Source organism: Lynx canadensis, chromosome B1 (assembly GCF_007474595.2).
Source record: "Lynx canadensis isolate LIC74 chromosome B1, mLynCan4.pri.v2, whole genome shotgun sequence".
NCBI classification, from domain to species: Eukaryota; Metazoa; Chordata; class Mammalia; order Carnivora; family Felidae; genus Lynx; species Lynx canadensis.
Genome location: NC_044306.2, coordinates 59,641,593 through 59,654,670, shown reverse-complemented (window position 1 = coordinate 59,654,670; position 13,078 = coordinate 59,641,593). Strand labels below are relative to the sequence as shown.

At 39.5% G+C, this 13,078-nt stretch overlaps 1 protein-coding gene across 3 annotated transcripts in view; it reads left to right on the top strand.

The window, feature by feature from the left end:
* The window catches only part of PALLD (palladin, cytoskeletal associated protein), a 408,346-nt gene extending 397,836 nt beyond the window's left edge, over positions 1–10,510 (top strand). Inside the window, exons 8-13 of one of the 3 annotated variants that reach the window (XM_030312776.1) lie at positions 500–632; positions 3,296–3,503; positions 6,305–6,470; positions 6,999–7,132; positions 7,293–7,338; positions 8,285–8,350. In XM_030312776.1, coding sequence (XP_030168636.1) covers positions 500–632; positions 3,296–3,503; positions 6,305–6,470; positions 6,999–7,132; positions 7,293–7,306 — 655 coding nt within the window. In that variant the 3' untranslated portion in view covers positions 7,307–7,338; positions 8,285–8,350. Of the gene's footprint in view, positions 1–499; positions 633–3,295; positions 3,504–6,304; positions 6,471–6,998; positions 7,133–7,292; positions 7,339–8,284 lie in introns of all 3 variants that reach the window. The other 2 variants (XM_030312774.1, XM_030312775.2) reach the window with 2 other exon arrangements.
* Positions 10,511–13,078: the final 2,568 nt, after the last annotated feature.

Below are 13,078 nucleotides of genomic sequence, written 5' to 3'. Positions count from 1 at the left end.
GAAAGATCTGAAATTCTTACAAAATAATAAGAAATGTTAATTTCCTATAAATTTAAAATCATAGTGGGAAGTTGTAATTACTACTGAAAAAGATTTGGCAAAAAATGAGCAGCAGTTGTTGCTACTTCTCATATAGCTTTCGAAAGTATTTAGGAAAAAAATAGGTTAATATAGAGTACTTCATTTTTTCCCATTTCCCCTTTTATTATTCATATTAGCTCTAAGAATTAGGATAGCAGAGTTATTTAACACCAGAAAGTAGCAGACTATTAAATTTCTAATAAACTTGGAAATGAACAAGGTTTTGCTTTTTTGACTTTATGTGTAAACTGTAGGAGTAAGAATCAGGTAAGGAAATTATATTATTGCTCCACATATTATTAAAAAAATAAATGAGAGTCTGAAAATAACTTCTATCTTCCCCTCCCCCTCCCTCTTTGTTTTCTTCCTTTCCTTTCCTTTCATCTTTCTATCTGTTTATTATCTGTCTTGTGCTAAGGCCTCGTTCTAGATCAAGGGACAGTGGAGATGAAAATGAACCAATTCAGGAGCGATTCTTCAGACCTCACTTCTTACAGGCTCCTGGAGACCTAACTGTTCAAGAAGGAAAACTCTGCAGAATGGATTGTAAAGTAAGAGCTGGTTATTGCCTGCAAATCTCTGGCTTCCCTTCTCCCCTCACTGACATTACTCTTGAATTCCTTTTAGGGAAATTATGTAAGGTATACATACATCTTTAAAATGTTTTCCAGCATACATCGGGGAAAAAAATGAAATATACTAGATGTTTATATATTGTTTTGTCATTCTTTTAAATTTTTACTAAATGTTTTCTTTCTTTAGAACTCTATATAGCATACTGTACAAAGTCACTGGGAGGTTTTTTCCCTTTAAGTTTCCAATTTTGTTGAAGTAGTAAATGTGTTAAATCTGTTACATGTCCTAGTAATTTATCTTCATTCTTTTTTCATATAAATTTTGTAGTCATGTATCTACTCTTTTATTCCTCCCATTTCCAAGGTTAGAGTGACATCCTTCTCTCACCCTTTTTACAGCAAGGCTTCTTAACCCAGGGTCCTTGGGGAGGCAGCCTTCATTAGGAGTGTGAGTTTTGAAATTGCATACAAAATTATGTATATGATATAGCTTTCACCAGTTTCTCAAGGGAGCTCAAGGCCAGAAATGTTTAATTACCACTGCTCTGAAATTTTTTATGATTGTTTTGGTTTTTTGCCCCATTATTTATTATAAGTTTTAGCTCTTAAATATGGAAAAGGTTTTTAAAAATTATTTGGGGTCCCTCTGCTGGTTCTGTCTGGGATTGCAGAACACAAATGTAAGGTACTTGAGTATTAAATCTAGGTTTATAGAAATGTGTTTTAAAAAGTACTCTTCAGAAGTATTTTATTTTCCAACATAATTCTCTCTACAGTATAAGTACAAAAGTTGAGTTTCAGCATCTGTGTATTTATATGTATATTTTTGGTCTATAATTAATTCATATAGACTACCTGTAAGATGACATTTAACAGAGTAAATTTTATTTTAGTTATTAGATGATACCAAGGGATTATTACTTCATGTGTAAAAAGGTCTAAAAAAATCTACATTTTTTTAAGAAAAAAATTATCAGTATATGTAAGCTTTAAGAAGAAAAAAATCAAAGTAAGCCTTATATCACTAAAGCAACAGATAGATTTACCCCCAAAGAAGCACCACTCCCCTGCTTTTAACCCATTAGGTGCATTCCTAGACACTACCGTTGACCTGGTACTAAGTGCTAAGGGAAAATGACTAATCCAATCCCTCTAGTAACAAATTTGCTCATCTCCCGCCTCCCATCCCCATATCAGCTCAGAGCATGTATCTGTTCAAAATTACGACCTTCTTATAATGACCTTAAATTTCTGAAATCAGGCCTTCTTTACACAACCAGAAAATCTGGAATTAGAATAGGGGTAGAAGAAGTGGGCATTTTCCCTTTGCCTTTAATGTGATTAGGTCTGTACTGGCAGAGATGCACGTGGATCAGTGGTTTGAGAGTGCACAGTCACTTTGAAGGACTCTCCTACTAAACATACCATGACCTCAGTCAGGATCTAACCTAGCAAGGTGGCAGTGAGCAGTGCCACCTTATTTCTAACCTTGGGAAAGACCTGGAGCCTGACCAGGAGTGTCCACTCCCTCCTCCTCCTCCCCCTCCCCCTCCTCCCACCTCTAGTGACCTCCAAACAGGTAAAGCAGTGTATGTGGAGAGCTGAGGGAGAGCAGGTGCCCAGATGGAGAACAGAGAGCCTGCCCTCTCCGAAGCCAAGCTAACTACTGCTGTTTGTTTCCAAACTGTCTTCATCCTTTTAGCCAGTAATTTCAGTTTCCTTACTTTTTTCCCTTAAATTCTCGAGAACTTTGCTATTTATGTGCAGAGATGGGTATCTTATAGATACTCTTTTAAACGAGAGTATCACGCGGCAAGAATGGAACTTGGCAGAGCTGGTTTTTCAAAAGAATTATTTTACAGTCCAAATGACATCTTTTTGTATGCAATTTCCCACTAGTAAATCTGGAGTGGGGGTGGGGAAAAAAAAGCCTTCCTTAATGGTGCTTTTCTTCCCTTGGACAATCAAGGGCAAAACTATAAAGAGCTGACAGATGGCAACCATCCCTACCCCTTCACAGCACAATGTGTTATTAGCAATTAAATGTGCTTTTATCTGGTCTCTGGTCAACACAACTGTCATGCTCTCAGGATTTTATGTTTCCATTGTGATGCTAATTTGTTGAGATGGCTTTCTGGGTAATTTCATATTGCTCTTGTTACTTAATTTCAAAGATGATAAAATAATAATAGCTCTGTGGGCTGATGGATGCATTAACTGATGTCTCCATAGCTATGGCAACCCTTTGATAATAAGCTTTATAGTGTATAAATGCCAGCTGAGTGTGTTATTGTGATTGGACACCTTTTTCCAAAGAGCTCAGCGCCCTGATCCCAGTAATCTTCATAACCCTGGTGAGGTAAGACAACAAATTTTTTTAAGTCCCCTGTTTTCCTTTTCTCTAGGAAATATAAGAGATCTAAGATATCTTATAAGAGATCTAAGAGATACAAGAGATGTTTAGAAGGGAGTCCATGATTGCTCAGTAAGCCATTGAAAGGTTTAAGCAAAAGAGTAACGTGAGCCGACACTAAAACCCATCCTTATAGTACCAAAGGAGGAATCATGGTGGTTTCCCAGCTATTAACGATTTCATTGTTTCAGTATTAGAGAAATTTATATGCTCCTTTCTGGTTTAGGTCAGTGGGTTACCAACCCCAGATCTAAGCTGGCAACTAGATGGAAAACCTATACGCCCCGACAGCGCTCACAAGATGCTCGTGCGTGAGAACGGGGTGCACTCTCTGATCATAGAGCCGGTCACATCACGAGATGCTGGCATCTACACATGTATAGCCACTAATCGAGCAGGACAAAACTCATTCAGCCTGGAGCTTGTGGTTGCTGGTAAGCAAGTCTGTGAATTTTTTTCTCTCAGAATGAGTATCGGCTGTAAAAATGTAAATTGATCCTGCATTATTAACCAGTATGGAGAACACATAAAACTGCTGAAAAAAATAGAGTGTATCATCAAAGTAGCCAATTAGGACACAAGACTTACCAAATCAGAAACATTAATTGTTTTCAGTGTAGCCATTATTATTTATCTTTCCCTTCTCCCATTAGCCTGGCCAAGAGAGAGGAGGAATTTAGCAGCTGTTCTGGTCATTCTGTTTCTCATGTGTGAGTTGGCCTCCAGTGTTCCATAGAGAAGGAGCAATGGCATCCTGGATTCCAGAACCAAACTTACATATAGGATTTGGCTGATGCATACAGTGCTACCCAGTTTTTAAAGTAAGAGGCATTGGCTTCAAAATTCAAAACTTCTAAACATTATCATTTACCCCCAGTGTCACAGTCATATTCAAATGTGCTTTTTAATGAATTACATACTATTAAATTTTGTAGAAGTACATAATGTTATATAAAGTTTTACCCTTAGATAAGGAAGGTTTATAGTATCCTTAAGAGTTGAGCATCTATTATCTGTTCTCTTTTAAAAAAGAAACAGTGTTTATTTCTCATATCCCTATTTGCAAGGTGCTGCCTAACCACTGTATCACCTGGCCCTCATAAAAGCCCTAAGAGATAATTAGAGCAAATTTTCTTGCTCATTTTACAGGTGTGGAAATGAGGGAGTGTAAGCGACTCTCCCAGGGTCCTATTTAATTAACTGAGGGCCAGATTCCCATAGTCTGTTGACTCCTAGTGCTCTTCCCCACATGATGAGTCTTTATTTCTCTTTCAAGAAATAAAATAGCAATGAGAATAAAGCCCAGGAGGTTGTGGCTAAAATCCTGGATAATGATGCTAATTAAGGCACCAGGACATTTTTCACACACGAAAGTCATAAATACCTGGGCTATTGTAGTATGTCTTAACCGTGCTTTTAAATTTTACATCAAGTATTTGATATTCCTACACAACTAGGATCAATTTCATCCATTCCTCTAACCATCCCTCCTCCAACCAAAACCGTTCAGCATTCTCCTGTTTAATGTTCCCCTGGGTCATATCTGTCCTCAGGATGAGAGTTGAAGGTCTGAAAGACACAGGCATCCTGGTGTGCCTGGTCAGCACCTGCATTAGGTGCGGTGCACAGCGATTACAGGTATCATGTCTTTGGCGTCAGATCTCAGTTCTAATCCCCACTCTCGTCCACTGGCTATGTCCTTTGGCACATATATAACATCTCTGCAACCCAATTCCCCCATGTGTAAAATAGGGACCATAATGCCTCACAGAACTTTTATAAGGATTATGTCATTTTAAATGTTTATTTTCGAGAGGAGAGAGAGACAGCGTGAAATGGAGAGGAGCAGACAGATAGGGAGACACAGAATCAGAAGCAGGCCCCAGGCTCTGAGCTGTCAGCACAGAGCCCAACGTAGGGCACGAACCCACAAGCCGCAAGATCATGACCTGAGCTGAAGTTGGATGCTCAACCACCTGAGCCACCCAGGCGCCCCAAGGATTATGTCATTTTATAAGGATTAAATCATGCAAAGCTCTGTATCATCAGTTCCCTGTGTAGCAATGCTCCCAAATGGTGGATGTTCTTCCTACTGGAGAGTAGGTTTGACGTTAAGGTTCATTTTATGCCTTGTATGCTCTTTTCAAACTGGGATCCAGAAAAAGAATATTGAGTGAGGTCTGGTCCCACTTTCTCTCAAACAGCCTAAGGCAGGAAACCATATGAAATACGGTTAATGAAATAAAAGTATAATCCTCTACATCATTCAAGGTCTTAGAGAGTCTTAGGTATTTGAAATTTTCAGGTAGAATTTTTATTCTCTTCACCTGTTTCTCCCCTAGCTGTTTTGCCTTGATATATTTGTCATCCCAAAGGAGAGGGTGGTTTATAAAAACATGCATCCTCAAGTTCGTTATTGGGAGCTCAGAAGAAAATAATTAAACTTTATTCTTTTTCTGAAATTGTTTACACCTCAGATCTAAGAAAACAATTTCCCATTGGATAGTAATACTCAGAGTGTTATTAACAAATAGTTCTAACTTTTTCAGTCTAAGTCATAAAGTTGTCTCTTATGGCTTCCTTCCTTCAAGGTAATAATAAAGTTGTCTTTTTATAGCTTTCTTCAGAGAATACAAACCGGAGTTTATAATTTGGAAGATGTATATTCCTAGTTTATACATAACAATTTAAAGCTGCCAAATTTAGATAAAGATGTGTCCCCCACTTTTTCCCCCTTTAAATCCTATGGTATGTCTCATTTAAGCCAAGACTTAACAAATCTTCATAGCAGACATTCAGATTGCAGGAAGGGAATCTGAGTGGATCAAATTCCTAGAAAGACTTGTTCTCCTCAGAGTCACTAGGTGGCGGTGGTTGGTAAAGGCTGCGAGTGCTTGGTGACATAATTAGTAGTGAAGCCATCCCAGATGCTAGCAATGACTTAGGAGTGTCATGCAGCCTGTCAGACAGGCATTCTGTGGACCAGATGGCCAGTGGACTGTGTGGGCCTGTCAGACTTGAATTAATTGAGGAAATAAATGAGTGGAATGAAGCATAGGAACCTTTCTTGGTAAAAGAATAATTTGGAAAGAGGACTAGCATCCTAACCACCTGAAGTGAAAAATGTACCATAAAATAAAAGGTCTGTTTAAGCGATATTTCTAAAAGCTTCTGGATTCTTTATAGTGCCACTTTTGTATATCACTGATACATCATGCATCTCATGTTTCCTTAGCTAAAGAGGCACACAAACCCCCTGTGTTTCTCGAGAAGCTGCAAAACACAGGAGTTGCGGATGGGTACCCCGTGCGACTGGAATGCCGTGTTTTGGGCATGCCACCGCCTCAGATATTTTGGAAGAAAGAAAATGAATCACTCACTCACAGCACTGACCGAGTAAGGTGAGAATACACGATGACTTAACTTAATCCACACCTGCTCAATAGGCCCTAAGGATATATAAAGATGCACTTTATATAGCACATAAATCTGTGTAAGAGTCATGCTATTAATGATATCAAAGACAAAAATCATTCTTCACCCTAATGTATGATTAAGCTTTTGGAAGGAAGCTCTAATGGCATGTGATGAGGCACATTCTAACTTAATTTCATCGTGATTTTTGAGTGTTATGTCTAAAAGAAAAGATGAATTCATTCGCTTCAGTGGCGATACAGAAACTATTCAGTGGGCTTTGTAAAGGCAATCCTCGACTAGAAATTAAGTGCGCACATTTATTCAACCTCTTGATGTCTGCTCTTCTCTCCCATTAACTTTAATGGGGCTAGCAGCCTTTCCAGAATAAGTATGACCCTATTATCCGCTACTTGCACAATTCTGTTTCTAATGATCTAATTAAAAATGATGCTTCGTGTCCAAAGCCACTCTTTAAAAATTTAGAACGCTAATGACTTTATCCATTTCTCCAGCATGCACCAGGATAATCATGGCTACATCTGCCTGCTCATTCAGGGAGCCACAAAAGAAGATGCTGGGTGGTATACAGTGTCAGCCAAGAATGAAGCAGGGATTGTGTCCTGTACTGCCAGGCTGGACGTTTACAGTGAGTGCCGCTTCATCTCATCTCATTGCATTTATTCGTTAAATCATGAAAAATTAGACATCGGGACAGCAAATCACATGACTTTTATATAAGCTTATAAACAACTCTAGCATTTTATTTGCCAAAAATTTCATACTGCTCTTTCTCTCTCTATTTATAGTTTCTCAACATTAATAGTGAACTACACCAGGAGAACAAATACCCAAGTATCATTCAGGAACTTTGCATTAGTAGCCAAATATGCATGTTTATTTCTCTGACTTTGGCTAGTCAGTTGTTGGCTTCCTTACTCAAGCATCCTTAGGAATTAACAGTAGGCAAAGACATAACCATGTTGTTCACATTTTCTTGTTACTGTGTTCTGCAAATGACTGCCTCTTAACATTTCTTCCTGTATTATAATCCTATCACAGTGTCTTCATGCACTCTAAATGTGTGTACCATTGATCCTGGAATGCATACTTCTTGTGGCTTAGCGCTTTCCTCCTTAATATACATTAAGCAGCTTAGCAATAGGTTTGTGTTTGTGTATGAATATTTGTGTACATGCATCCTGAATTTAAATAAAATTATTTCTGTTGAATTCACGGACTAGTACAATAGCATTATGCGATCTATTGACGTAAAGAAAACTACTAGAAAAAATTAAGAACTGATTTTCAAACTTTACCTCTTCTTGAATAGGAAGTAACTTTGTGAGGTTCTTCAAGGTTGAGTGACCTCAACCTTCCCTACTGCCCAGTTTTTTTCAATTGATTAGTGTTAAAAACATCCATCCAGAATACACCTATTGTAATTATTATAGCATTTATACATTTTGAGCTTTGAAGATTTTTTTAAGAGGGAAAGAGTTGAGAATTAGGAATCTGAGTGACTATTTCGAAAGATTTCCTGTGCTGCAGTAAGTATTTAAAACAAACTACACCAAACTACTGCGTAGCTATTATAGTCCCACTACCCTGCAGTAAATCTGCAGCATATGAGGAAAATGCAAAACTGTGCTTAAATTTTAGGATTTCTACCATGACAAAGAGTGTGTGTCTGGTACATATATAAAGACATACTGTATTTACTTGAAACATTTAAGTGCTTTCCAATTACATCTTGTTTATTTTAAAAATCTTGTTTTTCCTTTTTCCTTTTTTATTGTAGCCCAGTGGCATCAGCAGCCACAGAGCACCAAGCCAAAAAAAGTACGGCCCTCAGCCAGTCGCTATGCAGCGCTTTCGGACCAGGGACTGGACATTAAAGCAGCCTTCCAACCTGAAGCCAGCCCGTCTCACCTGACACTGAACACTGGCTTGGTGGAAAGTGAGGACCTGTAATCCAACATTCTTGTTAAAGCTGAGACACTGAAACAACCATTGCCTTGACCAACATACTCCTTTGTCACATTACATAAAGGGCAAAAACATACCTTTGACTGTAAGAAATAAACACCAAAATAATATTTTTCTTACTTGATATACCAAATTTAGAGTTTAAGTAGGTGATGCTAATAGAAATGTACACATTGCACAGAAAATTCACATTCATCATCCAATTTAAAACTTTTGGAATTTCTGTGATGAAAGCGATCTGAAATGCCAAAATGCTAATGGAAATCCACTGTTCAAAGGTAACCAGAATTTGTATTTTCAAACGTGCCTTTAAACACTAGCTATAGGTGCTACATAGCATGACAGTGTGGAATGCTTAACACGAGGCAGTTGTACAAGTTAATACTAAAATGACTCGAAATGGGCAGCGTATTCAGACAGCTACAGTGAACCAAGTGCAATATGTGGGGATGAAAAGGAAGAGGAAATGACAAATCCAAGTAAATGCCTTGTCTTTGCAAATTGTTTTATATTAAATCATAAGGAAGGAATTACTTGCCTTAAATCTTATTAATATCAAGAGTTTTCTAACAAGGTTGATACCTTAGTTCTTAACTTTCTTTTTCTTTATGTGTAGTATTTTCTTTTCATGCTACCTTGGTAGGAAGCTTACTTACAGACCATATTAAAAGGCTAATTTAAATATAAATAATATAAAGTATTCTGAATAAAGCAGAACTATATTACAGTCCATTCCACGAAAGACACCCCACTCACCCAAATGGCCAAGGCATATAGTATTCAGAGGAAAGACGGGCCTGGAAGGAGTAGGAAGAATGAAGGAAAATGCTACCGGCACACTTACGTTGTATTCATGGAGATAAAAGTAGATGGGCGGGAGACATGATAGAGGCCAGGCTTTTTTTTGGTTTTCCTCAAAATTAAAGTATAGGTGGAAAAACACTGCCACTCAAAAGTCAGGGGATCTAGGGGCAGCTGGGGGATTGGAGCACATGTGCTATGGAAGTTTCAGTGTGTCTGAAGTCTGTGTAGTAGCTGAAGAGGTTAGATGTGTTGAGCAAGTGGAAAATGGGCCGAGACTGCAAGATTGGCATCAAAGAGAAACTGCCTGTGGGAGCTAGTCTACTCAAGGGAAATGGATTCTTGGGAGAGACAAAAACAGGTTTGTGCCATAATCTATTTTTTTTTCCCAATGACACAATATGGTGAGTGAAAAACATTGGTTCACTTCCACGCTGCCATGAAACCTTGCCTTAAGGTGCTGGGTTCTGGGTAGTTTGTAAAGGCATCTCTGCAAAGACAGACTGCTTTTTGAATGCATAGCGATCCTTCCAACAGCTAGATTGAGAGGATTCTGACCAGACTTGATGGCTTTAAGTCGGAACCAATAAACTTTAGAAAGGAGAAAAAACAATTTGGCCGGATATTATGGTATTATAAGACATGAGGTTTTAATGGTACTTTGCTATGAAAAGAAAACACTGTATTCCTTATGCAAAACACATATATCTTTCATTATTTATAATAAAAACGTTGAACTGTCTTAGCTCAGTTAATTCAATACGTAGTATTTTTTTAAATAATTTTATATCTGTGTACCACCCCATATATTTCATATTACTGCTTCACATGTACAGCTTTCTACTTCTTTTTAAGAACACCAACCAACCAAGTTTTAAATGATTCATAGGCTTAATCACTGGGTGGCAGATGTTCTTTGCAGAGTGGTGCAAGTTTCTTTGACCACACTTAATATGCATTGCTAATATGGAATTTAAGATACCATACAAAGTCTTTCATGGACCTATCTATATTGTAGAATTATGACTTACGTCATTATCTTACTTGCCAAATTTTTCTGAATGTGACTGTTTGCTAATTTGCTGGGTTTGGGGTTAAGTAGCATTATTTGCCACCTTTTATGTTGTATTTATAAAAAAAGTACTATCATACTACTTTGGATTGTTGTGCTGGTGTAATGTGGATTTAACATCAATAAATATTTAACAAATAATAGTTGCAATTTTGTGAAGCAAAATATTCCACTGGTGTAGTTTTATATTGGGGCTGTAATTAGTACAAACTTAGAAGCTTAAAATAACGTTTATTAGCTCACAGTTCTATAGGTCAGAAGAGCTGGGTTCTGTGCTCAGAGTTCTAGAAGGCTAACTTATATCAACACATCCACGGGACTACATTCTCATCTAGAGCTCTCCCAAGCTCGTTTCTTTGCAGTTGCAGGACAGAGGTCTCAACGTAATCTGTCAGCTAGGAGCCGCTCCCCACTCCTACAGGCCACCTGCATTCCTTGCCATGTGGTCTCCTCCATTTTCAAAACCAGCAAACAGACTCTCCCTCAGGACAGATCCATCCCACGCCTTGATCTTGTAAGGAGCCCAGCCCCTTCGTCACCTGATTAAATCAAAACCAAGTGAATACCTCTCTTTCCTGATAATCACCTGGTTTTTTTTTTATCTAATTACATATGCAAAATCTTTTCAAAGCAACACCTCAATCTGTGTTTGATTGGATAACTGAGAGAAGGTGTGTATACACCAGGAGGTGGGGACATTGAGAGCCATCTTAGAATTCTGCCTACCACACCAGTTTATATAAAAATTTCCTCTAAAATCGAAAAACTAGCCGAATCACTGCTACACATTAGGGAAACAAGAGACAACCCACAGCAAAACAAATAGAAGAGGATGAAACAATCTTGCCATAAACCCTACCCCTGGTGCGGCAACCTACAATCAGGAGAGAGCTCAAAATCACGCTTCAAGGATCAAAGGATCTGAACCCACAGGAGCACCCTAACTTTTAAGACCAGCACCTGAGAGACAACCCCCAAAACATCTAGTTTCACAAGCCAACGGGACTTAACATCCACAAGACCCATAAGGCTATATAGCAATCTGCCAAACACTTGTTAAAAGGCTCCCATGGGGTTGCCCACACTAGAGACCAGTGCAGAGGCCGCCCGCTGAAAAGTGCCCCGTCTTTCTGTGAAAGAAGCCTATTTGCTCATCTTAAAACTTCAGCATGAGGGGTGGACACCTGATTTAACAAACATCTAGGGGCCCACTGAAATAATCTCCAAAGACTGAGGCTGGTAAGTACCATCTGTCTGCTCACCCCCTGCCTCACTCTAGGTCGCCAGTATTCCCAGGAAGAGTTTATGCAAATGCCTGGCACCCTGATTTTTGCTGCTGCCACCCAGGAAACACCCCTTGATTGCCTGGCTGTGGTGGCTAGTAGAAGCAGATCCCATGGGACTGTAACAGAGAAGCCGTTCTCAACCACCTACTGCCTGAGGGCTGAGCAGAGACAGAATGAAACAGTCTCTCTGCTAGAGACGACTATTGCTTATCGTCATAGCTGCAGTCAGAGGGGCAGGCTTCTGACACACACACCTAAGAGCCAACTATAATCCTCTCCAGAGACGACCTCCAAGGCAAGGCCAATCACTTCCCACTCTCCCGCTGCTTCACTCTAGATTGCTGGTATCGCCCCCGAAGGAGCTTGGGCACATGTCTGATGCCCCGGCTTTTGCAGCTGCTGCCCAGAGGACACCCCTCAACAGCCTGGCTCTGGTGGCCAATAGGATTTACATTCAGGAGCCCTATAAGGCTGTAATGAAGGAAATTCGTAACCAGCTATCCCTCCCACAAGACACAGCATAGAGACAGCAGACTGAAAAGCACTGCCAGTCTCTCTGTGAAGGAGAGGACAATTAGCTTGTCATCATAGCTATGCCCTGAGGGGAGGCTTGTAATTAAATACACATCTAGGCCAGCAGGCACTATCTTCACACTCCCCCTCCACCCGGCCCCAGTTCACCGGTATTTCCAAGAAAGGAGCTGGTATACACATCTGGTACCCCTGCTTTTCTGGCTCCTTTCCAGAGGGCACATCGCTTGACAGCCTAGCCCAGCCCTGGTGACCAGCAGGGCTTCAACAGAATGGTAGCACACAAAGAAATAGCTCTTAACTGGCTATAGCCCCAGGATTCAGTGCAGAGGCAGCACATATGCCCTTCTCCCAGTCTTCCACTGAAAGAGGTATATTTGCATACTTCAAATGTTGCTGAGAATCTGGCTTCCAAACAGCCTGAATCTAGGTGCTGACTGAGGTTCTTCTACAGTTGGCACAATGACAAGTCTTGGCACCAGCCCCAACTACTAGGAGCCACTAAGGATGAAGTAGGCCGCTTAGACAATATCAAAGGTTCGAGCTAGGGCAGGGTTGGACAGTAAAATTCATCTCCTACACCAGGCCACTCCTTCAAGACTGGGATAGGTGGCTACTTTATCCAAAGCATAAAAACCAATACAGAGTGTCAGGGAAAATGAACACAGACAACATTCCAAAGAAAGAACCAGATAAAACAAGAAAAAGGCCTTAGCATAATGGAAATAAGTGACTTACCTATTAAGAGTTCAAAATAACATTCATAATTATGCTCACCAAGCATAGAGGAAGAATGAATGAACGAAGTGTGAACTTCAAAAAGAGGCAGAGAATATAAGTCAGTACCAAACAGAAGTCTCAAGGCTGAAGAATACAATAAATGAACTGAAAAATACAAGAGGGGTTCAACAGCAGA